This window comes from Schistocerca piceifrons, chromosome 3 (assembly GCF_021461385.2).
Source record: "Schistocerca piceifrons isolate TAMUIC-IGC-003096 chromosome 3, iqSchPice1.1, whole genome shotgun sequence".
Classification (NCBI taxonomy): Eukaryota; Metazoa; Arthropoda; class Insecta; order Orthoptera; family Acrididae; genus Schistocerca; species Schistocerca piceifrons.
The window spans coordinates 422920607-422946610 of NC_060140.1; the positions used below are offsets into that span (position 1 = coordinate 422920607).

The 26004-nt window shown below is 39.4% G+C and overlaps 1 protein-coding gene across 11 annotated transcripts in view; it reads left to right on the forward strand.

Moving 5' to 3' along the window:
- The window catches only part of LOC124789444 (oocyte zinc finger protein XlCOF6.1-like), a 76832-nt gene extending 74079 nt beyond the window's left edge, over window positions 1-2753 (forward strand). For all 11 annotated transcript variants that reach the window (XM_047256796.1, XM_047256795.1, XM_047256801.1 and 8 more), the window contains one exon: window positions 607-2753. In XM_047256796.1, coding sequence (XP_047112752.1) covers window positions 607-1894 — 1288 coding nt within the window. In that variant the 3' untranslated portion in view covers window positions 1895-2753. The remainder of the gene's footprint in view (window positions 1-606) is intronic.
- Window positions 2754-26004: the final 23251 nt, after the last annotated feature.

A 26004-nucleotide genomic window follows, 5' to 3' on the forward strand; every position in this document is an offset into this window, starting at 1 on the left:
TGCTTGGTTCAGTGATTTATACTAACAACAATGTTTTATCAGTATCTGAAAGTCAGTTACCTTTCCAGTACCCACACTGGTCACCGTAATAACAGACCTCTTAGAAGTTCTACATTACAGCATGGGTTTATTTTATGGAAAGTTACTACATTTTTTTTGACAGTTCTACCAACAGCAACAACATAAGTTTGCCTTTGTATTATGGCAATCAATAACCTTATATATAAAAAGTTGTTAATCTTATATGATCTTGATGTCCTGCATGTAAAGTTTATAACTTCCCGTCCAAATTTACAAGTGATTTATATGCAATTTTATTATGAAAATGTCAAATTCTGTAATGAGATAAAAATCCAAAAATGTAAAAAAAGTTTTCTGTTCTAACTCCTATTAAAAGAATGTGTGCAATCTTATGTACAACTCTGGTCCTCTTAGCTTGCAGTTAAATGGAACTATTTATGCTGTTTTTATAATTTTCTTTTAGTGAAATGCAATGCTTTATTTATGTTTACTGTGGGAGATTGCAGTACAGAACTAAGAATTAAAATTGACCTTATGATGATTAAATAGATAGATATTTTAATTTTGAATATATATCTGTTACAGGTGTAAAAGTTATGGAACAAAAATGGCAGATATGGAAATGGACCCATTGGTAAATGTTAAAAAAGAGGTGGATCCATTAGCTACTGAAGAGCAGACTGATACTCATCTGCCCAAAACGCACCATGTTTGGCTTCATGATGTGAAATTAGAACCTATTAAACAAGAACCAGGATCAGAGCCTGAAGATAGTGAAAATAATTATTGCATTAGTGATAATCCATTGGATTTCCCAATAAAAGAGGAGGGCGAGGCGAATGACTGTGAGAGTATTTGTTCCAATCCTCAACAGAGGAATAATGCAGATGAAGATTTTCCACCAGAGTATTTGTCTCTGTATGATAAAGTGAAAGTGGAAATTACTGAAGACCATATTTCACCTACGATAGAACAAAATTTAAATAATGTTGGTACAGGTTGTCCCAGTACAGATGGTGTTAATGCAGATGAAGCTAATGCAAATAGTGTTGATTCAGCTGATACTGGACAAGCAGATCTACAACAATGGAAGTCTGTAGTAAGTCAAGCTGACAGTTTTTCGTGTAGGGATTGTGGTGATAATTTTACAAAGCCGGAGGACTTGTCAAATCACAGGCGCAAACGTGATGAGCCCATTACTTGTGAACTGTGTGGTAAAAATTTTAAATCTGAGTGTGTTCTTGCAACACACATTCGTATTCATACAGGGGAGCGCCCTTTCCAGTGCAAAATATGTGGAAAAACATTTTTGCGTATATGTTATCTTCTGAAACATCGACGCAAAAGACATGGCTGTATTCAACCAGGTATTCCTTGTAAGATTTGTGGCAAAGTCTTTTCTAATTTTGGTCTTTTGAGTGTTCATACACGTGCACATTATAATGTACCAAAGGTTCTCTCATGTGAACAATGTGGGAAACACTTCAGACGAACAAAATACTTGAATCGCCACAAGAGATGTACTCATAGTGTTGAAAAATTGCGGTGTGAACTTTGCGGAGAAGTTCAGGAGACACGGACAGCGTTGATATCCCACGTTGTTAAGCACACAGGTGCTTTGCCATTCAATTGTGCTGACTGTGATCAGGAATTTTCATCTACATTACAGCTGGCACGGCACAGTCGAATCCATAAAGGTGAACTGCCTTTTGCCTGCAGTGACTGTGAACTGTCTTTCATGACGGGGGAACAACTGCGGTCACATAAACGGTACCATACGGGTGAGCGCCCATTTTGTTGTATCTTCTGTGGGAGAGCTTTCAGGAATGAACCAGATCTTATTGTTCATGTTTATTCACATACTGATCCATAGACTGATATGCTTCCCGTGACAAGCTTGTTCAGTAGTGTCGCTGTATGTCAGAGCATTACAACATTGCTAACTAGAACTTTGATGAATTTAGTGGAATGTGATAGTGTAGATCATCATCATGACACCTTTTCAATTTGAATCAATACCTGTAGTTAACTTCTTTTTCAAAGTGTTGTGCAGTAATAACAGTTTTTGGATTGTGAGCTCCAAAATATTGCCTTTTTTGTCAGTTATGACATACGTGTAACTTGTATAATGAATCACTGAAAAGCAAGGAATAATTTTTTTTCTATATGGTTTTGATGAGAGACTCAGTCATATTTGTCACAAAAGGAAATGTTTTTACATCCATATGTGTGTGCAGTATTAAGATGATTAAACTCTTTTATTAGAAGTTTTGCATTAACATGTCAAACTTTGACACAAACTTCTACTCACTTTTTTTGCCACAGTATATAAGTGACAAGTACTCATTTATCACAATTTTTACTATTGAAGCAAATCATTCACTCAGAGTAAGAAATTCACTATTTACAAAGAATTTTGTCTGTAAAGTTAACTTAAGCTATACTGGTGCTTGTTGTTTAGATACAAAATGTGTGGATCAATGTTCTTAAACTGGTGTTTACATGAAAAATACATGGATATAGGCTGTAATGTTACAGGCGTCAATGATGGCCTTTGAAAGCATTTGGAGGGGAAAAGTGATCTATTTCCTCTGTTCATTGTGTGTGTACCAGTAGCGTTGTTACACGTAGTGACGTGTGGTGAAGTAAAAGTTAGGCTAATTTAATATTTTAATAGCTTAATTTTTTTCTCTGTTGTTTCCTGTATATATAAAACATTTTTAATTTGTGAATTAGGTGGTTTTTTTTATGATGATATACTGTACCTGTAAGTGCTTCTGGTTGACAGTTTGATGATTTGAAACAAGCAACAAAGATAAAGTGTATGAACAAAAGAAGTTAGGATCTTTGTGGAGATGGAGAGTAGATGTGTGTGCATAGTGGAAAAGAGAAGTTTGCAATATGGCTCAGTGGTATACATCAGAATAAAACTTTTGGTTAAGTTCCTTTTCCAAGAAGGTATGGACTGTTGGAAATCTACTTAAACATTGTTGAAAGATTATTGTTGCTTAACTAAATTTTCATTCCTCCAGTACCAGCACATACCTCTCTTACCTCTTTCTATTTACAGTATTTCCTGCACAAAAAAAGCAACATGTAGTTGCTGTCCACTGTGTTCAACCCAGTTCTTTGTCTTTCAGCTTATGGTAGGTAAGTACTATGAAACTGTTGCTGAAACACAACTCCGTCACATACTTTTCTGTTATTAGTAAAGCTCAGATTTTCATACACTATCAAATTGTAAAACATGCGTGCGTTCATGCAGTATCATTTCACTAAATACGAACACTGAGGCTGCAAAACAATAAATGTATGTTGTATCAAAATTAGTGATATATTTATTTCTGTTTTCTTCTTAGCCACACGACATTTCATTTCATTAGAGCATACAACATGGTGGGAGAAGCTTAACTAGGGCAATATGCGGAACATTAGAGTGTGCATAATCCAAAGGATAAAAAGTCCTAATCAAAAAGGCTAGGAAGTTCTTATTAAGTACAAAACTGATATGTTGTCAAACACATTTTTTAAACCACAAGTCTTTAAGAAATATTACTTTGTTCCAAAGTCTACATCGTAATACGGTATCACTGTCACTTCTATCTTAATCTGTTTCCGAACAATCTGACTGCAAATTTACGATGATAGTATCAAGGCTTATATCCATCATCACTTCCCTGTCAAATTATTCTTTGAAGCTTTTCAGCATGCCGCACAGACTGTGGCCACGCTACAGGTGGGATGGTGTCTTGCCTCATGCACAAACGATTCAGTGAATTTGTGTTTTCCCTGTAACTATTGTATTATAACTTGCAATGACGGACTTAGAAGCAGGGTATGACAATAATTGTGAATCATGTCACGAAGCTGACTGTGTTCATCTCCGAATGGTAGTCACTGCTGTTTTTCTTACACGTAAATACAAGTTTACTCTCAAAAACAAAACCAGAAGAGGAGTTGGCATGCAGAATAATTAGCAGAGAACGTATTACTATGAAAACTTTAAAACCTCCTGTACCATCACTCATTTCCCAGCAGATCTTCCTGGAACGATTCTAATAGTGTTCCTTCAAGATAATACAATGTTGAACTACCTCCTTCTCTTGTAATGTGAACCTTTATACGGGATGTAGTACGTGCTGCACCTATGTCATTTCTTTGAGCTGAAACCTCTCTTCTCAACATATCAGGAACCAACAACATCTTTTAAAATTCTTCGCACTGACGAAACGCTTACCATTGAAGCTAATTTTCTCTTGCATAACTGGAACACGTTTTTGTGATTTCAGGTATTCATCATTCACATGGAGCACTTTAAAACATCATTGTTAAAACCATCCATTTGTTACAGGTTCCTTGTGATTTCGATGCTTTCCAGTTGAAACAAAACCAACTTTTTCTACGGTTCTTACAGCTCTGACATTCGTTTATAATTATTTTTACAATCTCTTGCGGACACCACATGGGTCTGGAGTCCGTCCTTTTGTCTTCAAATGTGAACGTGTGAAAAAGTTATAAATGCGGTAAATAATCTCCCTCGCCGGCTGATGAAGCACTTCATATTTATTGTCATCACCTGGCTTTTTTAAAAATCGCACTTTAACCATTTACAGATACACATTTACATCTAAACTGCTACAAGAAAAAAAAAAAAAAAAAAAACCAAACTGACAGCTGAATGAACAATTCGGTTGTCGCGAAGTACAAGATGTAGGAGAGAGTTTCTCGCTGTCTAGCTGTAAATCTCTGCTAGCCGCTCGGACGGAAAATAAGTAGTATTGACTGCCAGTGGCTAGTAGAGGGGGTTGCGCAGAACGGCTGAAAATTGGGCCGTCTTCCAACATCACACGGACTTTAGTTGGTGGCGACTGTTACTGAGTATAGTCTGGATTGTCATGGATTTATTGCACGCACGGATTTAGAAAGCATTGCTTGTGGAAAACCCAGTTTGCTCTTTTCTCATATGTACCCTGTAAACCATGGATGGAGAGCAACAGGTAGATTCCATATTCCTAGATGTCTGGTTGACAGGTGCCCCACTGCAAACTGTTAATGAATGTCCAAGTACGGATTAGATTTCCAGATATGTTAGTGGTTCGAAGACTTTGTAAGTAATAAAATCCAGTATGTTGCTGTCAACCCGATTTCTCTTCAGAGATAAAAATACGTCAGAAGTGTCATAGGAGTGCTCTTTTCTCTATACATAAACGACATGATGATTAGGGCGGGCAGCAATTTGTAGCTGTTTACTGTGATGTACGGGAAGATGTCAAGTAACTGTAGTAGGATAACAGTTCCAAGTAGGTGTGATGAATGCTCGAAATGTAGGAAAATGTAACTTGTTACAGATATGTGGGAAAAACAAATGGGTAATATGACTTCATTATTAGTAGTGTGCTTCTTGACACAGACATTGCTTATATATCTAAGCGTAAAATTACAAAGCGTTATGGAATGGAATGAGCATGTAAGAACGGTAGTAGGGAAGGTGAATGGACGACTTCGATTTATTGGAAGAATTTTAGGAAAGCGTAGTTCACCTATAAAACAGGCTGTGTATAGCGGCTGTCACGAAATTAGACACCTCAAGGTCATACCCACTCACTGTAGTCTGCCGGTGCCAAGCGCTGCGATTCGCTTGCCTCATAGCTTTGTTGCTGAATGTTCGCGAACAGTGTAGTAGTTTAGCGCCAGCCAAATATTTTGTTTCTGTGCGATATCGTATGTCCACTTATGGTTTGAGTCTTCCGTGAAACAGAGCATTGCCATGTGTTTAGAGACTAGCTGTATTAGGGGAGTGATAGGTTTACTGTTGACTTCCTGGGTACTAATCGTTAAACGTCAATACCACAAGGAAAACAGGTGTGTTGACTGTTCTGTTTTAGACTGCTGTCTCCCTCTCGGACCCCAAACTTTCGACACAGTGATTGCTTGACGAAGTGTAGTGTAGTGTTGTGTTGTGTTGTGTTGTGTTTGCGTGTTCTGGTGACTAATTCATTAATAATAGTAATTGTATTTAATGGCAATATGCAACATGAGATACGATCATAAATGTTTTCAATGGCATTTTTCTTGTACTCATTGCTTTGTACTACAGCAGCCTTAATTTTATTTATTATCCCTTGCTACAAATATGTATCGATTTGAAGATTACTCTTGATAATGTTCAGTTCTCAATTCTGTGTTACTTCTGTTTGAAATTTATACCATAGGAGGTGGTAGGTAAGAGGCACTCATGCTCATGAGTTGTCAGCACTGGAATACAAACAAGAAAACATTCCCATATCATGTCCCCCCGCCCCTCAATGACAGATCTCGTTGCCTCTGTACCAAGTTGGAGGTGATCGTCCAACACTTCACGCGCGTACTACAATTCCTCCAGTATATTTTTGATTCAATGAAGTAGTCAGGCACAGTCTTCAGGTGCAAATGCTACGTATTTATTCTTTACCGAATCAGGATACAGATCAGTTAATCCATTTTCATAAGAGACTAGACATTAACATATGTAACAAATGGAAGTGTATTTTGAAAATAATAAATACTTACCGTATTTACTCGAATCTAAGCCGCACTTTTTTTCCGGTTGTTGTAATCCAAAAAACCGCCTGCGGCTTAGAATCGAGTGCAAAGTAAGCGGAAGTTATGAAAAATTTTGGTAGGTGCCGCCGCACCTAACTTCTGTCGTCGAATATATGTAGCGCTACGCAGTCATGCTTCGCAGGCACAAAGGCAAATACTGGCACCTCTGCGTCAGTAAATAAATAAAAACAAAGGTGGAAGACGAACTTTTTTTCTCCACCCCCAGTTTTGACCACTGCATTTTCATACATTATCCAACGAAGTAAATACAAATTCCGTATTGTTCCTCCTCGAACGTAGCAGCATTTCAATGTACTACGAAAATTCGACTGGCAAGACTGTTTGGGATATTTGTCAATATGGCCAACTGTGCTTTCTGAATTTTCTCCTAACTGTGAGAAGAAATGGTTGCTAATAGGAACTTTTATGAATTGTGAATCACATACAGTATTCTCTTCACCATAAGAATAATATGAATATAAACATTTTGCCATGTATTCTTTCGTGTTTGCTCCTATGTCATTTAAATCCTGTCCGCCTAATAAACTACAAAACTAGTGAGACAACAGCAGACGCGGAAGAATATACATACCATCTCATGTTTATATTCGTATTATTCTTATGCCTAATAGTGATACAGTCAGAAATGAAGCACGACAATTGACTAGATTTTTAAATCTAAGATGACTCTAATTTCTGTGCATAATGTAATGTACTAAAGAGGCGTCTGCAAAGATTCTCAAACGGAAAAAATTTTCGCTAAATTCTCGTTCAGAACATCTTCTATCATACGCAGTCTATTATTTGGTTCTTGTTGATCATTATCAAAGAAAGCAGCAGTGTAAGAAGCAACGAACAGCAGTCTCTTGCCATTGTTTCGCTAATGAGACGATTCCTCTCTTTGTTTTTTTTTTTTTAAATTGTAAGCGGCGGTAGCGTACGGCGACAGACCGTAAACTCTCATTTTCAGAATGCGACAAACAATGCATGACACAGTACAGTAATGCATTTTCAGCTTTAAGTGACGGAAACACCTATAACAACCTATAACCTGCACTTGTCAGATCAAAGAAAAATAAGCAATCAATTCAAACCAGACGAAGCACGTGAAAAAGGAAGGGTACCCGAATAAATACGGACGGAGCTCCTGACGCATAACAACGGCTACCTGGTAAAGCTTAACTGCTTAGCCTACGACTCGAACCAAACCACTACAGCTGTATCGTCATTCATTCAACCTAAATTGTCTCTCATATTACAATGGACCAACTTTGTTTCGATCTGGAAGTGCGGCCTAAAACTTTTCTCTCCCCTTGAATTTCGAGTCTTAGATTTCAGGTGCGGCTTAGATTCGAGAAAATTTTTTTTCCTCGATTTCGAGTGTCATTTTTCAGGTGCGGCTTAGATTCGAGTGCGGCTTAAATTCGAGTAAATACGGTACTATTGGCAACTGTTGGCTGTACTGACTCCTTCATCGAATTAAAAAGTACTGTGCAACTGCCAACAGCGATGCGTCATGTTTATCAAAATCCTGCAATACAAGGAATAAGAATTTTAATCTCTGTGCTCCGGTATGACAATAATTAGATGTTGAGGGCTGTATTCGTGGGAGTTGATAGTTGGCCCGTACCGTTTTGAGAATAATTCCATTTTTAGTTCCATATTAAGTTTACTGACCTTTTTTGCAATATGGACAAAATGCTGCGAATGACCAGCATCATCATCAAGTTCAGCATAATTTTTATCATTTTGTTGTAAAAAAAAATTTCAGATTTCAAATGAACAAGCTGTTGCAGCAATTTTCGTTTGTTTAGCCATCTGACAGCTGTGTGTAGGATATAATCACCGTAATAAACTTTCAATTCCTCCATCAGCTCTTCAAATATTTGGTGAATCAGTTCAGATGCACAAATTAAATTTATGATGTTTGTGACGGTTGTCATAACATTTGAAATTTAACAGACCGAACTCTGATGCAGAATACATAGTAAATATGGTAAATTTAATTACTTCTTAATCAGTTCTATCAAATAAATGTTTAAGGCCGTCATTGGCGGACAGCCGTCTGCAGACACCCATATTAAACTGCTCCCATATTAAACTGCTCGTAGGCAAGCCACTATTTTTCTACAAAATCCATAGTTGCGTCCATAAAATTACAATCCTTAGTGTGACATCTCATAGTTATAATTTCCAGCAACTCGTTTTCTGTGATACCGTGATTTGTACAGTAATGCACAAATAATGAAAAAAATATTTGTTGGAACCACAATCAAGATGAAAGTATTTGCATATTTTTACCTCGTTAATTATTCCCTGAAACATATTTTGAAATATATTCTATCGGCAGCAGCAGGTGGATTCTGAATGTGCAAGCTTATTTATTTTAGGCAATATTAGTTTATTGTTTGACAAACATTGAAACAAAGTTTGAGAAACAGGTATCTTACATTGCTTCACTAACATAGCATCTTATTTCAAGAATATTACATACGAGGTTTGTCCGGAAAATATGAATAAAAGTTAAATAATAAATTTATTTTACAATTATTCAGGTATTACAATATAGTCTCCTTCAAAGTACTCGCCCTGAGACGCGATACACTTCTGCCAACGCCGTTTCCACTGTCGATAACATTGCTGAAAGTCTTCAGTTGTGATGTTGTTCAGTTGCCGTGTCGTTTCCGCCTTGATGGGTTCCACATCTCCCAAGTGCCGCCCCTGAAGCACCATTTTGCATTTCGGGACCATGAAGAAGTCACACGGGGCTAAATCGGGTGAATAAGGCGGGTGGTCTGTCACGGTGATTGTGGATCGGGCCAAAAACTCGCACACAACGAGCGTCGTGTGAGCGGGCGCATTGTCGTGATGAAGGATCCACCTGCCCCCTTTTGCCAACTCCGGTCGAACTTGGGCCACACGAGCTCTGAGACTTGTCAGAATTTCAACGTAAGAATTTCCGTTCACTCTCTGGCCGGGAGGGACAAATTCCTTGGGAACAATGCCCCTAGAATCAAAGAAAACAATCAACATTGCCTTCACATTGGACTTTGATTTTCGCGACTTTTTTGTTCTCGGTTCTCCTGCTAGTTTCCATTCCTTGCTTTGAGATTTGAGCTCCACATCGAATTCGTAAAACCAGGACTCGTCTCCAGTGATGACTCGGTTGAGAAAGTCCCCTCGTTCCTCTGCTTCCAACCAATCCTCACAGCACTCAACCCTCTTTGTTTCTGTTCTGGCGTCAAGAGCTTCGGTACGATTTTCGCACACAATTTCTTCATTTCAAGTTTTTGTGTCAGGATTTCGTGGACGATTGTTTTGGGGATTGACAGCTCGTCAGCAATCATTCTGATTGTCAATCTACGGTCTTTAAGAACACAAGTCCGAATTAGTTCAACATTTGCATCGGAACTCGATGTCGACGGGCGTCCTGGGCGAGGGTCATCGTTCACTTCTTCTCGACCACCCCGGAACCTTTTTAACCACTTGTTCACGGTTGGTTCCTTCAGAGAATTGTCTACGTAAACCTGTTTCAAACACTCAAAAATCTCACGGCCATTCTTGCCTAGCTTTGCAAGAAACTTCATGTTGACGCGCTGTTCCTCAATCAGAGAGAGCTCCATGCCGACGGCAGGTGGAAAAGGGTAACTGTCAATAAGCTGCCGCACACTCCCACCTACACGCAGAGTGCTCTGACTCGAGCTGAGCGTTGATGGGATTGATTACAGCAGTAGTCCCACCTGGCGGTGACTGCAACCTGTAACATTAAGACATTATTCAACTTTTATACTTTTTTTCCGGGCAAACCTCGTACCTCGTGTGATGTTTTTATGGCAGCCTCATTTTGCCCAACTACTGCCAACATTACGTTTTTTTGGCGATTTGTTCATTTGAGTTGAGTAATTTTTTCCTTTGTTCATTTGAACCTAAAAGGGAAATTTACTATAAATGAATTATGCTTTCTTGTGTAGTGGCGAAATAAATTTCTCCATTTCAACACAGTTTCATGACTGTTTATTCCAATAAAGATAATCACACCACGAACTAGTAAAAATACACGTACAACGCAATGACTGCTGAGGATTACTGAAAGGGCGCGGCCGACACTGACATGGCAAAGTTGGGCTGGCGCGCGGACGATGCGCCCCGCCCTTTGAGCTTTTTTCCCTAGGCACGCTTGTAATGTCAGCGAGACTATGGTAGGGTTTCGAACTCGCCTCCTGTTAGTGAGCTCATGTAACGTTAAGAGTTCTCCTATCCCACGAAAAACTGTAAAAGATATCTTGCAAGTTCTTTATTTCTTCTGTAACAATAATGATATAATGAATAAAGTTAGTGTTCAGACCTCAAGATTCGAGTTAGATATTTTAGATGAACAGTTAATGAAAGAAACGAAAACAGCAAGAATAAAGAAACATAACAATTCATACACATTTTAGCATTGTGTTAGATCAATGGTCGTCAAACTGCGACCCAAATCAAATATTCGTGTGGCTTGTGGATCTCAGTCGTATTTTATAATATGCGTCTAGCAACTAACAGACGTATGCAAGAACGTCAACTAACGTTAATAACCTCTTCAGAGGGTAGTTTTCCTGCCCAGTAACAAATATACTTACAAGAACAGAGCATTGACTTTGATGTTGGTGAATTCGGTATTGAACTAAGTGAAGTTGACTACGTACCGCAGGGGCAGAGGGATAAGTAGCGCGGCCACTGCGAGGTAGATGGTTTGTGAGGGGGATTGTTTGTCTTAAAGTACTAACAATCCACAGGCGTGCGTGACTCATACTTATCAGCCGCTGTTGCATGAATTTTGTTGTAGATGTAACATGGATTCATAAAAAGCATTTTAGAGGGTGATTTTTTCCACCGTGGACAAACTCTAGGGACTGATCGATGAGGGGACATGGAACAAAAAAGTTCTAATGAACTTATGTCCGGAAATGCATGGTTTCCATGCTAGAGACCATTTATTCACTCATACTTTGTTACAGAGCATGCGATCTAATTCGCGCTGTATCATGCAGCCACAGTTACAGTACGCATGGTTTCCTCCTAGAGGGTGATACTGTTCCTCATACGCCTTGCCCTAGCGCCCTCTCTTACCATAGTAATTGTTAACGTTGTGTACAATTCACTTCTCTTACTGACTCACCTTGTAGTGGATGTGGTTCAGCATTGTACGCAATGGTTCGTATTAGAATCGAGAGCTTGCTGACGTGGTGTTTACTTACTGAAAGGCAAATGGCAATGGGCGGCGGGCAGCATAGTTGTATCAGGAGACTTATTCCCACCGACATTCAATGTTTGCAACAGTGTTTCCCCGTTTGTCTGACACAGGGTCGTTTCAGGAAGCAGGAAATCATGGACACACCTGAAATGTTCGAACACCAGACTTGAGGAAAATGTGATTAACACTTTGGAAGGCGACCACTGTGTCATTACCAGGCAGTTGGCCTGCCAGTACAGGATAAGCCAGCCAACTGTGTGGAACATTCTCCATGACAGTTGTTACTAACCTTGTCACTTATTGCTGGGCTTACTAGCGACAGACTTTCCACATCGGGAGCAGTTTTGCCACTGATTTCTTCACCTGACCTGGCAATTGCAATTCTGGAATCTGTGTCATCCATCCTATTCAGAGATGAGGCCACCTTTATGCGGATTATTATCATCAACTTTCATGACAGTCATCTGTGAGATAGTATGCAGAACCCTTTTGGTATGGTGACAGCGAATCATCAGCATCGGTGCAGCTGGAATGTGTGGACCAGGATAATTGTAGACCGTATTTTGGGAAAAATCTTCCTTCCACATTGCCTAACAGGACGGAACTATCTGCGTTTCTTGCAGGTGACTTTGCCTCCCCTGCTGGAAGAAGTGCCATTGGTGATTCGAAGTGTTATGTGGCTGCTACATGATGGTGTTCCAGACCACTACGCCATTAATGTCTGGACACATCTCAATCGTATCTTTCCTAGTCGGTGGATTGGACGACGGGTCCAGTTGCATTGTCTGCTCGTTCACCGGATCTCAAGCTGTGCCATTTGTGGTTATGCGGCCATCTCAAAAGTATCGTGGGTATTCATGATGCATTTGACACTGTTCGGATGCAGTCTGGTCGATATGAACGTGTGAGATAGAATACAGGTGAATTTACCTGCTCGCTTCTGCCGGTATAGATGGACTAATATCAGGAACTACTGTAGATATGTTGACACTCGCAGCCGACTGGCATTACCACGACACCGACTAGTCAGCAGCCGCGAAGTGCTGCCGACTTCGATGCATGGCTCGCGTTCTTAGGGGGTTACGGTCGAGCAGCCCGCTCATGCCTGTAGGCGCCGCTGCGCGCCGGCAAGTGGTTCAAATGGCTCTGAGCACTATGGGACTTAACTTCTGAGGTCATCAGTCCCCTAGAATTTAGAACTACTTAAACCTAACTAACCTAAGGGCATCACATGCCCGAGGCAGGATTCGAACCTGCGACCGTAGCGGTCGCGCGTTTCCAGACTGTAACGCCTAGAACTGCTAGGCCACCCCGGCCGGCGCTGGCAAGTGGCATTTGCTGTTTAGTTTATATCAAAGTTACAATTTTCAGTTACCTAACGTTCCTCTGCGGTTTTTAATCGTAGCAGCGCAGAGCTCTGCGAAGAAAATACCGCTACGCAGACATGTCGTCTGACAGCAAATACTTTGTGCTACCTATGCGAAGCTTGGGTGGATCGGTACTGTCATAAAACACGCTGACAGCTGCAGGCCGCACGCAGTTTGATGACCACTGGTACAGAATGTACTGAAGACTTTTTATTGATCTGGCCAACGGCGAAGAAGCCACAAATAACATAAATGTTGCGCAAGTTCATAAAATGACAACAAAACCATAAGATATTTCCGAATTAACTGTATTCTGTATGAACAGTGCAATAACATCGGCAGAATCTGTACATGTGAGCATACGTTTTGATTCTCCAAGAAAGCGATGTAAGTGAACACGGAAATTATGGAGTTCGGCGATTTTGACAAAAAAGGTAATTTGTAGAACTGTACTTCGGCACTACGACAGAGGAATATACGGCGGCGAGAAAAATACAGTGATATCCCCCCCCCCCCCCCCCCAAAAAAAAGGCACAATTATTCCGACTCAGAGACCTCCATTCTTTGTATCATTCCCTCACGATGGACAAAAGTTTTTAATGGAATTCAGACACACTGCAGCAGCAAGAACGAAATTTTGTGTAAAATGCATTTACTGTGTGCACCACGATAGTGGTCTTATATTTCGATAAAACTTGGGTTCTACAAAACCGCGGGGAAAAAAATATTTTGCTCGACTTCAACGGAAATATTGGCCTGAAAGTACCTGCAGTTGCTTTTATGTAGGGTATATCGGTGATCTGGGTGATGGATGCAGTGACAAAGGGCAAGTAAGTAGCTAAAATCCTGGCAGCGGCATGCGAGTACTCGTGCGTTGTTGCACACGGATTCTTTCGTAAATAAAATGCGTTCATACGTAACACGATACAGTAACGATGTTCCAGGTGATACTAAATTTAATTTCATAGTTTTCTTAACCACTTTCTCGCTGGAATAGAACACGACGACATTTTTCGTTACACTGGCGAAACAGTTCCTCACCTCTTACGGAATTTAATTTTTTGTCTCAGGATGCTGTTATCTTTCCACGAAAACAGGTGTCTCTCATGCATCTATAAACTTTGAGAATGTTGGTACATTATTTTCAGTCCAAATATGCCAGTGATATTGTTTTTCCACAGGTTGAAGTAATTTTTTTTTTTCAAAATTTCTTGTAACGTCAATTTTATTTATTTTCGTAGCAGCAGATAAGAATTTCGTTTTGGAAAGTACTAAACTGAAAATAGAGATGTATAATATTTTGTTCGTAATTTTTATTAACATTTGAAATTATCACTGACGATGCTGTAGGTCGGGACGACCTTGAGGTGCCTATTTTCTTGATTGCTGCCGTGCGGGGTACCCGCTTGGTCTAAGTCGCCGTGCAGGGTACCCGCGTGGTCTAAAGGCGCCTTCGCATGGTTCGCTCGGCTCCCCCCTTCGGAGATTCGAGTCCTCCCTCAGGCATGGGTGTGTGTGTGTGTTATCCTTAATGCAAGTTAGTTTAAGTTGGATTAAGTAGTGTGTAAGCATAAGGACCGATGACCTCAGCAGTTTGGTCCCATAGGAACTTCCCAGAAATTTCAAATTTTATTGATTGCTTCTATAGTGAGTACTGACAGCGTGGAAGGGATCCTCAGCAGGGCGGATTAAAACAAGACGTTGAAGCGCGAGCTACGCGCGTGCGCGTGTGTTTGTTTTTGAAGCTTACACTTAACACATACTAAAAAAAAGAATGTGAAGAAAAGAAATAAAATTCTTGGCACACAATGAAGAAGCAGCATATGAAATGATCAGTCGCACCTCCACATCACTTCCGTTGAGATGTACGATCACTATATCTCACATGCATAAAGACAATGGAGAAAGGGTGAAAGGTTCAATACACGAGATTAAAATAGAAGTAAAACCATGGAAGAGCTAAAAGACAGGTACAGGAAAATGTAAGTTGCTGACAACTTACAAAAGAATTGGGTGAGCCAGTCACTCTGGTAACATTAAGAAAATCGCCCAATAATTTCAGGAAAGAAGTTGGACAAATCACAAAACCTTAAAACTGTCACCACATTCGTTTGAACGTTACTTAAAACAGAGGAAAGATCTATCAGCAAATCTGCCGCTGCCCTCCAGTTGGAAAATAAAGCACAGTCTAATAAAATATGGCGCACAGTGATCTGTACGCCACAAACACCACTTATTGGAGGGTCCTCTCGCTGAAGCAAGAAGTTATTTATTCAGAGATGGGCTGCTAGATTTGTCATCTGTAGGTTCAGTCAGCAATCAAGTATTTCACAAATGATTCGCGAACTCAGTGAGAAAGTTAAGACAGTTGCAGAGGCTGACTGCAAGAAGATTCCACTGTCGCGTGCATTTTGCATAAGGACCATGAAGATTAGAGAAATAAGCACTCATAAGGTGGCATTTAACCGCCGTTTCTCCGTCACTCCATTTGAGAAAGGAACGCGAATGACTAGTACTGATATAAATTACACTCCGCCATGCACCATATGGTGGATTATAGAATACGTATGTAGATGTTAACTTCAGTAAATTTGTGGAAATTTACAGGCTCTTGCTGACTTGATTTCATCAAAATTAACACAGGAAAACGTGGCAGTATTTGTCTAGGTTCCTAATCTGGTTAAAATAGGTTGTGATGCCAAAGCTAAATCTGGCAGTATATCTCTAAATGCGACAACATGGACAGGTGCTTTCAACGATATATTTAACAGGAAAAACACGTGATTTAATTAATGCTGTCAGAATTATCAAACCTTCAGATGTGTGTGTGTGTGTATGTGTGTGTGTGTGTGTGTGTGTGTGTGGTGGGGAGGGTTGTTGTTATTAGGGTAGGGTGTCCATTCCTTTTTCATTGAAAAAGGGGACATTTAAAATAAATTAGTGAAAAACCTGGGACAATGAAGGAAAAAAAAAAAAAACAACGGGACATAAATATTGTACTGACTAAATTTAATACAGATACAAGTTTACCTTTATAACGTGCTCTCAGATTATCCCAAATCACTTTTTACAATTATTCTGCCACACTATCACCGTACTTTTCACTTTTATGTACTTCATCAAGAAGTGCATTTTCGTTTTAAATTGTATCATAAAAGTCAGTACACGGTACACCATTAAAGTGTGTTTTGAGAATGAGCAAGGCCTTCACTGTTTCAACTTTCATTCTGTTTTTTTTTTTTCATCTGACCACAAAGAGTTCACTAACGAAAACACACGTTCCACAGCAGCATTTGACCCAGGAATTGCCAACAAAACTCCACCAAATGAATCATGTTTTTCATGTTAATGTTTTTACTTTTGAAATAAGCAAATATTTTACACCACGTTGCACTAACACTTTCTTTGTCTCGTTCACTTTTTATGAATTTCTGTGCACATGAAAATTCATCGAACAGTTCGTCTTCATCAACAGGAAAATTTGGTACAATAATTTTAACAAAAACACAACAGTCCTGAATATCATTCCACTGTAGCTGCTCCTTTTCAGTATTAACCCAGTCAAATGCTTTAAAAGGTGTGAGAAATGGTAAACACCATTCTTTAATATTCAAAATTACTTGCGATTTTTGACAGTTCGGTACATGTTTGGGGTTAGCTGAAAGTCATCACACGCTTCCTAGCGTAAATAATTGCGCAGTTAATAGCAAGTCAAACAACCAGTAACTTAAAATACTCTAACCAAGCGGAATCATAGAAAAACGGGACATTTGAGCGTCCCCCAAAAAACTTTCGGGACAGCGGGACATTTTGGTAAAAAACGGGACTGTCCCGGGAAAAACGGGACGAATGGACACCCTATATTAGGGTATTCAGATTGTCACATTTTAGATGTACTGTTCAGCTTTACGATGTAGTGCATGAACTAAACCACTAATATGCCTCAGATTTGGATAAAATATTTTAATTGCTTTCGTGGCGTTCATCATACACGGAGAGCACTGCTTAGCAGTAATAGAACTTCTTTTATTTAAACTTATTTACCACAGTATTCCTAAAAATAATAAACATATGATTACTTGTGCATTTTAAAACAAGTTGGTAAAAGTTTTAGCAAACCCGGAACCCTGGGTTTGCGGGTGTAGGGTAAGATGCGTACTAGCTTTCAATAGGTGAACTGAAGGCGGGGAGAATTCAGTGACCACCTATATGGCTGTATGCCATTTTGGGTTTCCGTCATTCCATGCAGTGCTGACAAAAGACGCTTCGTGCCAGACATCCGCTGTAGTAGAAATGTTACAAGGAACTCCAAAGTAACGTTTCATAAAGTAAAGCATTCTACAATCGCAAATTTCTTTGACAAAGAAACTCGTGACCAATGTTAAACAGAAAAACGTTTCTGTAGTCCATAAATATTTTGTAAGCCCAGGTGCCATTGTTTCGATAGGTAAAAGTCTAAGCTCTTTATGGCTACTACCTATTTTTGTTATCGAACAGTATTTGTCTTACAAATTCACACTGGCTTAACTTAATTTTAATCACCTCAAAGAGTACAAAATTTGAGCGTAATTTCCTTAATATTTCACGTTGTCCTGGACTGTCCTCAATTATTGACCATGAAATTTGTAAAATATCGACCTGTACAGCCTGTAGTTTCATCAACAGACGCAAATATGTTTGAGAATTCCAAGACTTTATGTGAAGGTTAAGCAGAGTATAAAATTAAGTATGTTCTTGATAAAGATCACTCAAACCGCCTATACTCTTTCAAGAATTTTACAAGATAAAATGTCCCAATTCACTGGTGCAGTGTCGAAAATTAATAATTTTTATATATTTTTAAATGTTTGCATGTGTAAACTGACTTTAACATTAAGTACTTTTTCAAATGATTACGTGCATGACACTTGAAGGTAATTTTTGTGTAAGGTGGTGGGATCCAGGATATCATGTTTGTGTACTTCTCTGAAAATGATTTGAAAGTGGGATTTGCCAGTTTTTCAAACAGCATGTTTTCTCTTGCCAAAGTATCACTTAAATCCAGAGAAAGCATGGATTTTGCATTCGCTTAGTTGGTACTATACTAATAAATGATGGCACACTTTACACTTATGTGTCTTTCTGTAATTTCAGATTTGCATTATAACATGCAGAAGTTACATGCTGATACACTCGAAATTTTATGAGAATTTTATCTGCAAATGAAATATAGCCTATATCACCATAACTTTTTTTAACATGTACATTTTCTAGGCATTATAAGATTTAAACGAAATGAGTTGATATGGTGTACAAGTCGTTAGAAAAGTTGTTAGGAAAAACGTTTTTTAAAGTGCGCCACTGCCTAGTAATAAGAAGATAAATACACAGATACTTCATACTTATTGCAACAACCACAATAAATAACACCACCATTCGTTTTCAGAAATTCCATTTCATTGATCCAGTCTGACACTAGATCTCTTCTTCCAGTCCTAGTAGGAACCATAACATAACTTCAAATTTCGACACGAATTTATCCAGTAACTGTGTTCATTAGATCTCAGGCGGCAAAGAATTCACCAACTTTCATTTGTCAACAACATCGTAAATTGTTTCGTTGTCAACTGACATCGTAATACAAATGTAGAAAGGAAATGGTTTAGTGACACGTTGCTGCCGTACTTTTCACATAGTTCTATGAAGAAATGCCCTGCTAACGATTACTTAAGTTTTTCACTTCTAAAATAATTGGTATAGTGTCTGTAAATTTCATATTGGGCTTACCTCCCTCAACGGATATTGTTGTGGTGGGGAAAGGGTCGGCAGGGCGAGGGGGGGGGGGGGAGGGGGCGTGTGCAGTCGTGGTATGGAGGGAAACATTCTGTGCTGTGCTGGCAACATACTTCTCGTGTCTGTATAGCTCAAGTACAAAAATTCGTAGCATTGTGCATGGACAGCAAGGACTGGCAGCCGTGAAGGCACGAAATATATTGTCTACTGCCAACATACACCAAACCGAACTAGAGCGCTTGTGCTCCCTATTAAGCTTACAGACTGTCACAAAATTGCTCATGTTCTGCACTTTTGGCATAATTCCTATGAAAAAAAACCCACCAAGGCGCTGAGATGCAGGTTGTTATAATATGTGCGCTGAATCCAAAAAAATTATATATCAGGTCCGGTTTAAGACCCAAGCGACACAACCCCCCTCTTGTAGTGCCATACTGACAGGGGTGCTACAACTGTAGATTTCTGTACAGGACGTACCACAATTAGAAGTGACTTCTTGGGGGCTTCAAGCTGAGAGGGGGGTGCCCGAGTGCAAAATCTGTGTATAGCGCGTATCACGGTCAGTAGCGAAAACTGACGTGGGATGAAATAAATGTATGAGAAAGTAGAGGGGGAGGGGGCGCCAATGATAAGTTGCTTGTTTGGAAAAATGTTCTCAAACAGACCCTGTATAAGTCATGCTATCATATATACATAAAAAACAAAATCTTGGACATTTTTGTTCAGCTGGCCAAAACGTGCGTGCAACATGCATTTGCATGGAAATCAGGACTAGTTATTATAGTTAAACCACTTTATCATTTTCTGATGTTGTTTGTGGCTGATCCTGTCGCAGCTGTTTGTCATTCTGTTATCCAAATCTGCCTGAAAAGCACTACAGTTTTTAGTGACTGTTCAACTTAAACCAAAGGAGTTACATATAATGAATGATAATTTTCATTAACTTTTATTAAGTTTTCAGCAGTCTGTTAACTAACTTGTATTTCAGTCAACAGTCTTACTGATCAGGAGCCATAGTACTGTAGTTCGCCTACCTTTCTCTATACGATGTGATAGGAATTTGTTGCTTTTAAAGTTGATGCCTGACTGACACACTCTGTCGGCCTCAACTTCGTGCTAGACAACTCAGCAAGCTCTGGCATTAAAACAAACATTCCGCTGTTCTGATATTGCTACATCACACAACACTTCACTCCGTTCAGTAACATACAACACATATACACAATTCACATGCAAATATCGTAATTTTCGGCTGAGACACTAACCCCATTGAAGAACGATATCCCGGAAATAAATTAAAATGCTTCCAATCCCCAGTTCCGACAAAGGTTTTTGGATGGTTTTCCTAGGTCGTCAGGCGAATACCGAAACTGGTAATTCCAACAGTTTTTCCAGTTGGTATCTCTCTCTGCCCCTCATCAGCTCGTCTGGTAACTGGCTGAACATAACAACGATTCTATATTGCGTGAATCTTAAACAGCTCGCTCCATTCCTTGGAGAGCAGAATGAAAAAATTTAAAAACAGTAAAGAAATACTACATACGGTTTCTATAAAACAGGACACAAGCATATAATATTGATCAACCTCATTCTCATGCTCGACGTTCCAGTAGCTTCCTGCTCATTTTGTAAGTATTACCTAAAGATTATTCACTGTAACTTTAATTCACGTCATAGTGAACCTGGTGTTCTTGTAGTGATCTTAACTAAAATGACCGCTTGTGCAGATTTCCTTTTGTCATACTTGTGAAGACTTGTACAGCATGAAGATGCACATGCTTTCCATATTTTAGCTTGCCATGATCTTAAATAAACTACCTTCTTAATCCTTCATTTGACTGCACAGAACTGACATCCTAGTTCCGTCCACAGCACTCTGCCCTGTAATCTGAGCATAACTCTGCGAGGAATTAGTATCACCTTTACTTTCAAGTTTTAGGCCATAACATTTTATTTTTGCTACGATGGCTTGGAGGAGGTAAGGCCTTATGGTTCAGAATAAATTTTTGATTTATGCAGCAACTCCATATTCCTGCACAGAAAATCAAATCCCATTAAGTAATACAAAAACTCTCGGTTTTGCAGCTAATAGTCATTGCCTACGAATACCTATTTACGTTTGGATTCAGTTTTTAAAAAGTTTTGAGTGACGTATTGATAGTAAAACATTAAGTTTCTTGAGGGGACAGTCAACTTCACAGTTTCCTTGGCCAAACCTCACCAATTGTTTCTTTAGAAGCTAAATAACACTTATCATCCATCTCCTGTAGTGAATTTACAGTTGGTTTTACACATTTCCAGTCAGTCTTCTTATAGCTTAATTCTTTATCTTTTATTACGATTATATGATTATTTGTGAAAGGGAATTTTTATATCCAAAATCTGCATAACCTGAATGTCTGAATTATATTCGTTTGGTTGCAGACTTTTCAGGTATGCATACTTACCATACGCAATTCTTATAGTCCGCTCTTTTAAAGAAAACATCTTTTAACAACCAATGCTCAAATCTCTTCTTGACCTCCCGAGTCGCTGATAATTTTGTCCAGCTGAAGATCTTTGCTTTTCATTGCTAACATTTTTACTGTCCATAACATTACTTTTGTTATATCCTCTGGTAGTCCGTATAATATGTTCATGTTTAGTTTATTCCAATCATTTCATAAATTGTTTCCCGTCAATTATTTTGGTTTCCCGAGGAATCACTTGTGAGTTCAGTTTCTCGTAACTGTGAGTATGCCACTCCGCACTGCCATCTGTGTTTTTCCAAGTTCTGCAGTTCATCTACAGATCTGTTACTCAAAGTGGCCTCTCTGTAACTTGGATTACAGGATTAGACTATATATTTTGCAGTTACTGATCATTATTCATTTTACTGTCCCAACATTTGCAGACGTATTTAACGGTGTTTTTTGTCATAATCTTGCTTAATATCAAACTGTTCTAGAATATTTCATGATGCTCCCATTGGTTTCCATCTTTTCACAAATGACATTTCTCATGCTTTACTTGTCAGTCTAGCCTACATCTACGTCTACATCTACGTAATTACTCTGCTATTCACAATAAAGTGCCTGGCAGAGGGTTCAATGAACCTCCTTCAAAGTTGTCTCTCTACCGTTCCACTCTCGAACGGCGCGGGGGAAAAAGGAGCACTTAAAAATTAATGTATGCGAGCCTTGATTTCTCTTATTTCATCGTGATGATCACTTCTCCCTATGTAGGTGGGCGTCAACAGAATGTTTCCGCAATCGGAGGAGAAAACTGGTGATTGAAATTTCATGAGAAGATCCCGTCGCAACTAAAAACGCCTTTGTTTTAATGATTGCCACTCCAATTCACGTATCGCGTCTGTGGCACTATCTCCCCTATTTCACGATAATGCAAAACGAGCCGCCTTTCTTTGAACTTTTATGATGTCATCCGTCAGTCCTGCCTGATGCGGATCCCACACTGTACAGCAATGCTCCAGAACTGGGCGGACAAGCGTGATGTAACCAGTCTCTAGACCTTTTGCATGTTCTAAGTGATCTGCCAATGAGTCGCAGTCTTTGGTTTGCTCTATCCACAATATTATCTAAGTGATCGTTCCAATTTGGGTTATTTGTAATTGTAATCCCTAAGTATTTAGTTGAATTTACAGATTTGTGTGACTTATCGCGTAATCGAAATTTAGTGGATTTCTTTTAGTGCTCATGTGAATAATTTCACATTTTTCTTTATTCAGGGTCAATTATCACTTTTCACACCATACAGATATCTTATCTAAATCATTTTGTAATTCATTTTGGTCATCTGATAACTTGACAAGACGGTGAATGACAGCATCATCTGCAAACAATCTAAGACGGCTACTCAGATTGTCTCCTAGGTCATTAATATGGATCACGACCAATTGACGGCCTGTAACACTTGCGTGGGGACGCTGGGTATTATTTTTGTTATACTCGATGACTTTCCATCTATTACTAAGAACTGTGACCTTTCTGACAGGAAATCACGAATCCAGTCACACAACTGAGGCGATATTCCATAGGCACGCAGTTTGGTTAGAAGACGCTTGTGAGGATTGGCATCGAAAACCCTCTAGAGGTTATCAATCACACGGCTTCCAGTAATGGTTCTTCCAGAGTGCTTAATTTGAATAATATGTCACTCAAACTATGTTTTTTCATACTAACTAGGTCCTAACAATTCTAACCTTTTTGGGCCTTACTGACCAGTATTTATTTTTTAAGGGCTTGCACGTTTTTTTATATATTTAAATGTTCCGAGTGAAGTATTCTCTACTGGACCTCTTCACCTTGGAAATATCCGCAGTATAAATTAAAGTATATTTTTAAAACTCCCATTGGGCGATATTTCCATCTCAATGTCTGTGTTATCCCCTAATGTCTGATTACTTGTGATTCTGTTTGACCTAGGTTTATTTCTGGTTAGTATTTTCTGTCTCCATATAGTAATCTCCTACTGTATCATTCCTTTTGATTTTATTTCTTTATTACTGTCCTCTAGTTCTTTAAAACCGTCCTGCGTATTTTGTGTTCCCGGCATTACAATTCTGTCGTAGCATTCAGTACCTTTGACTTAGAAATCCATTAATTATAATGTTTTTGTGGGTAACCTACTGAAGCACCAGTGTTATCGTCTCCCTACTAATGCAGTTTGTTTAGTAAGCTACACATTCGAAAATATACCTGAAAATTTAGTCCCAGCTATAACTAGATAAGTAAATTCAAAGATTGGAAGAAGGCAAACAGCATGACAGTGGTCAGACAAACAGTCAAGTTGAGAACACCTTTAGTTTTTGTACCTTCCTTTTGCACAGGAAAAAAGAGTACACTCTCTACAATAATTTTCTACAATCAAGACTTTTCTCAAAAAAACATCTGTTTGTAATTTTTTCGCTTTAAAACTGTGCATACACGGTATTTAGTATTGCAGTCAATAATACTGAGCGCTGGAGTATACAGGGTAGTCCATTGATCGTGACCGGGCCAAATATCTCACGAAATAAGCGTCAAACGAAAAAACTACAAAGAACGAAACTTGTATAGCTTGAAGGGGGAAACCAGATGGCGCTATGGTTGGCCCGCTAGATGGCGCTGCCTTTGGTCAAACGGATATCAGCTGCGGTTTTTTTTTTAATAGGAACCCCCATTTTTATTACATATTCGTGTAGTACGTAAGGAAATATGAATGTTTTAGTTGGACCACTTTTTTCGCTTTGTGGTAGATGGCGCTGTAATAGTCACAAACATATGGCTCTCAAGTTTAGAAGAACAGTTGGTAACAGGTAGGTTTTTTAAATTAAAATACAGAACGTAGGTACGTTTGAACATTTTATTTCGGTTGTTCCAATGTGATAAATGTACCTTTGTGTACTTATTTATGAGAACGCATGCTATTACAGCGTGATTACCTGTAAAAACCACATTAATGCAATAACTGCTCAAAATGTTGTCCTCCAACCTCAATGCAATACGTGTAACGACATTCCTCTCAACAGCGAGTAGTTCGCCTTTCGTAATGTTCGCACATGCACTGACAACGCGCTGACGCAAGTTGTCAGGCGTTGTCGATTGATCACGATAGCAAATATCCTTCAACTTTCCCCACAGAAAGAAATCCGGGGAAGTAAGATCCTGTGAACGTGCGGGCTATGGCTTCGACGACCAATCCACCTGTCATGAAATATGCTATTCAATACCGCTTCAACCGCACGCGAGCTATGTGCCGGACATCCATCATGTTGGAAGTACATCGCCATTATGTCATGCAGCGAAACATCTTGTAGTAACATCGGTAGAACATTACATAGGAAATCAGCATACATTGCACCATCGATAAAATGGGGGCCAATTATCCTTCCTCCCATAATGCCGCCCTACACATTAACCCGCCAAGGCCGCTGATGTTCCACTTGTCGCAGCCATCGTGGATTTTCCGTTGCCCAGTAGTGCATATTATGCCGGTTTACGTTACCGCTGTTGGTGAATGACGCTTCGTCGCTAAATAGAAAACGTGCTAAAAATCTGTCATCGTCCCGTAATTTCTCTTGTGCCCAGTGACAGAATTGTACACGACGTTCAAAGTCGTTGCCATGCAATTCCTGGTGCACAGAAATATGGTACGGGTGCAATCGATGTTGATGTAGCATTCTCAACACCGACGTTTTTGAGATTCCCGATTCTCGCGCAATTTGTCTGCTACTGATGTGCGGATTAGCCGCGACAGCAGCTTAAACACCTACTTGGGCATCATCATTTGTTGCAGGTCGTGGTAGAGGTTTCACATGTGGCTGAACACTTCCTGTTTCCTTAAATAACGTAACTATCCGGCGAACGGTGCTGGACACTTGGATGATGTGGTCCAGGATACCGAGCAGCATATATAGCACACGCCCGTTGGGCATTTTGATCACAAGAGCCATACATCAACACGATATCGACCTTTTCCGCAATTGGTAAACGGTCCATTTCAACATGGGTAATGTATCACGAAGCAAATACCGTCCACACTGGCGGAATGTTACGTGATACCACGTACTTATACGTTTGCGACTATTACAGCGCCATCTATCACAAAGCGAAAAACGTGGTCCAACTAAAACATTCATATTTCTTTACGTACTACACGAATATGTAATAAAAAATGGGGATTCCTATTTTAAAAAAAACGCAGTTGATATCCGTTTGACCTATGGCAGCGCCATCTAGCGGGCCAACCATAGCGCTATCTGGTTTTCCCCTTCAAGCTAGACGAGTTTCGATCTTTGTAGTTTTTTCGTTTGATGCTTATTTCGTGAGATATTTGGCCTGGTCACTATTAACGGGCCACCCTGTATGTGGCAACAGGCTATATTGTGGCTGTCAGGTGATGTCTCATTGCCAAAATGGAGCTGTTGAATTATTCTAAATGACATCTGTAACAGGTGAGGCCCTGTGGCTCAAGGCCTGCAGCACCTGACAGTGACATTTAGCACCTACTGTTAATATCTGGCCTTGAGAAACTTGGGAAAGAATATCT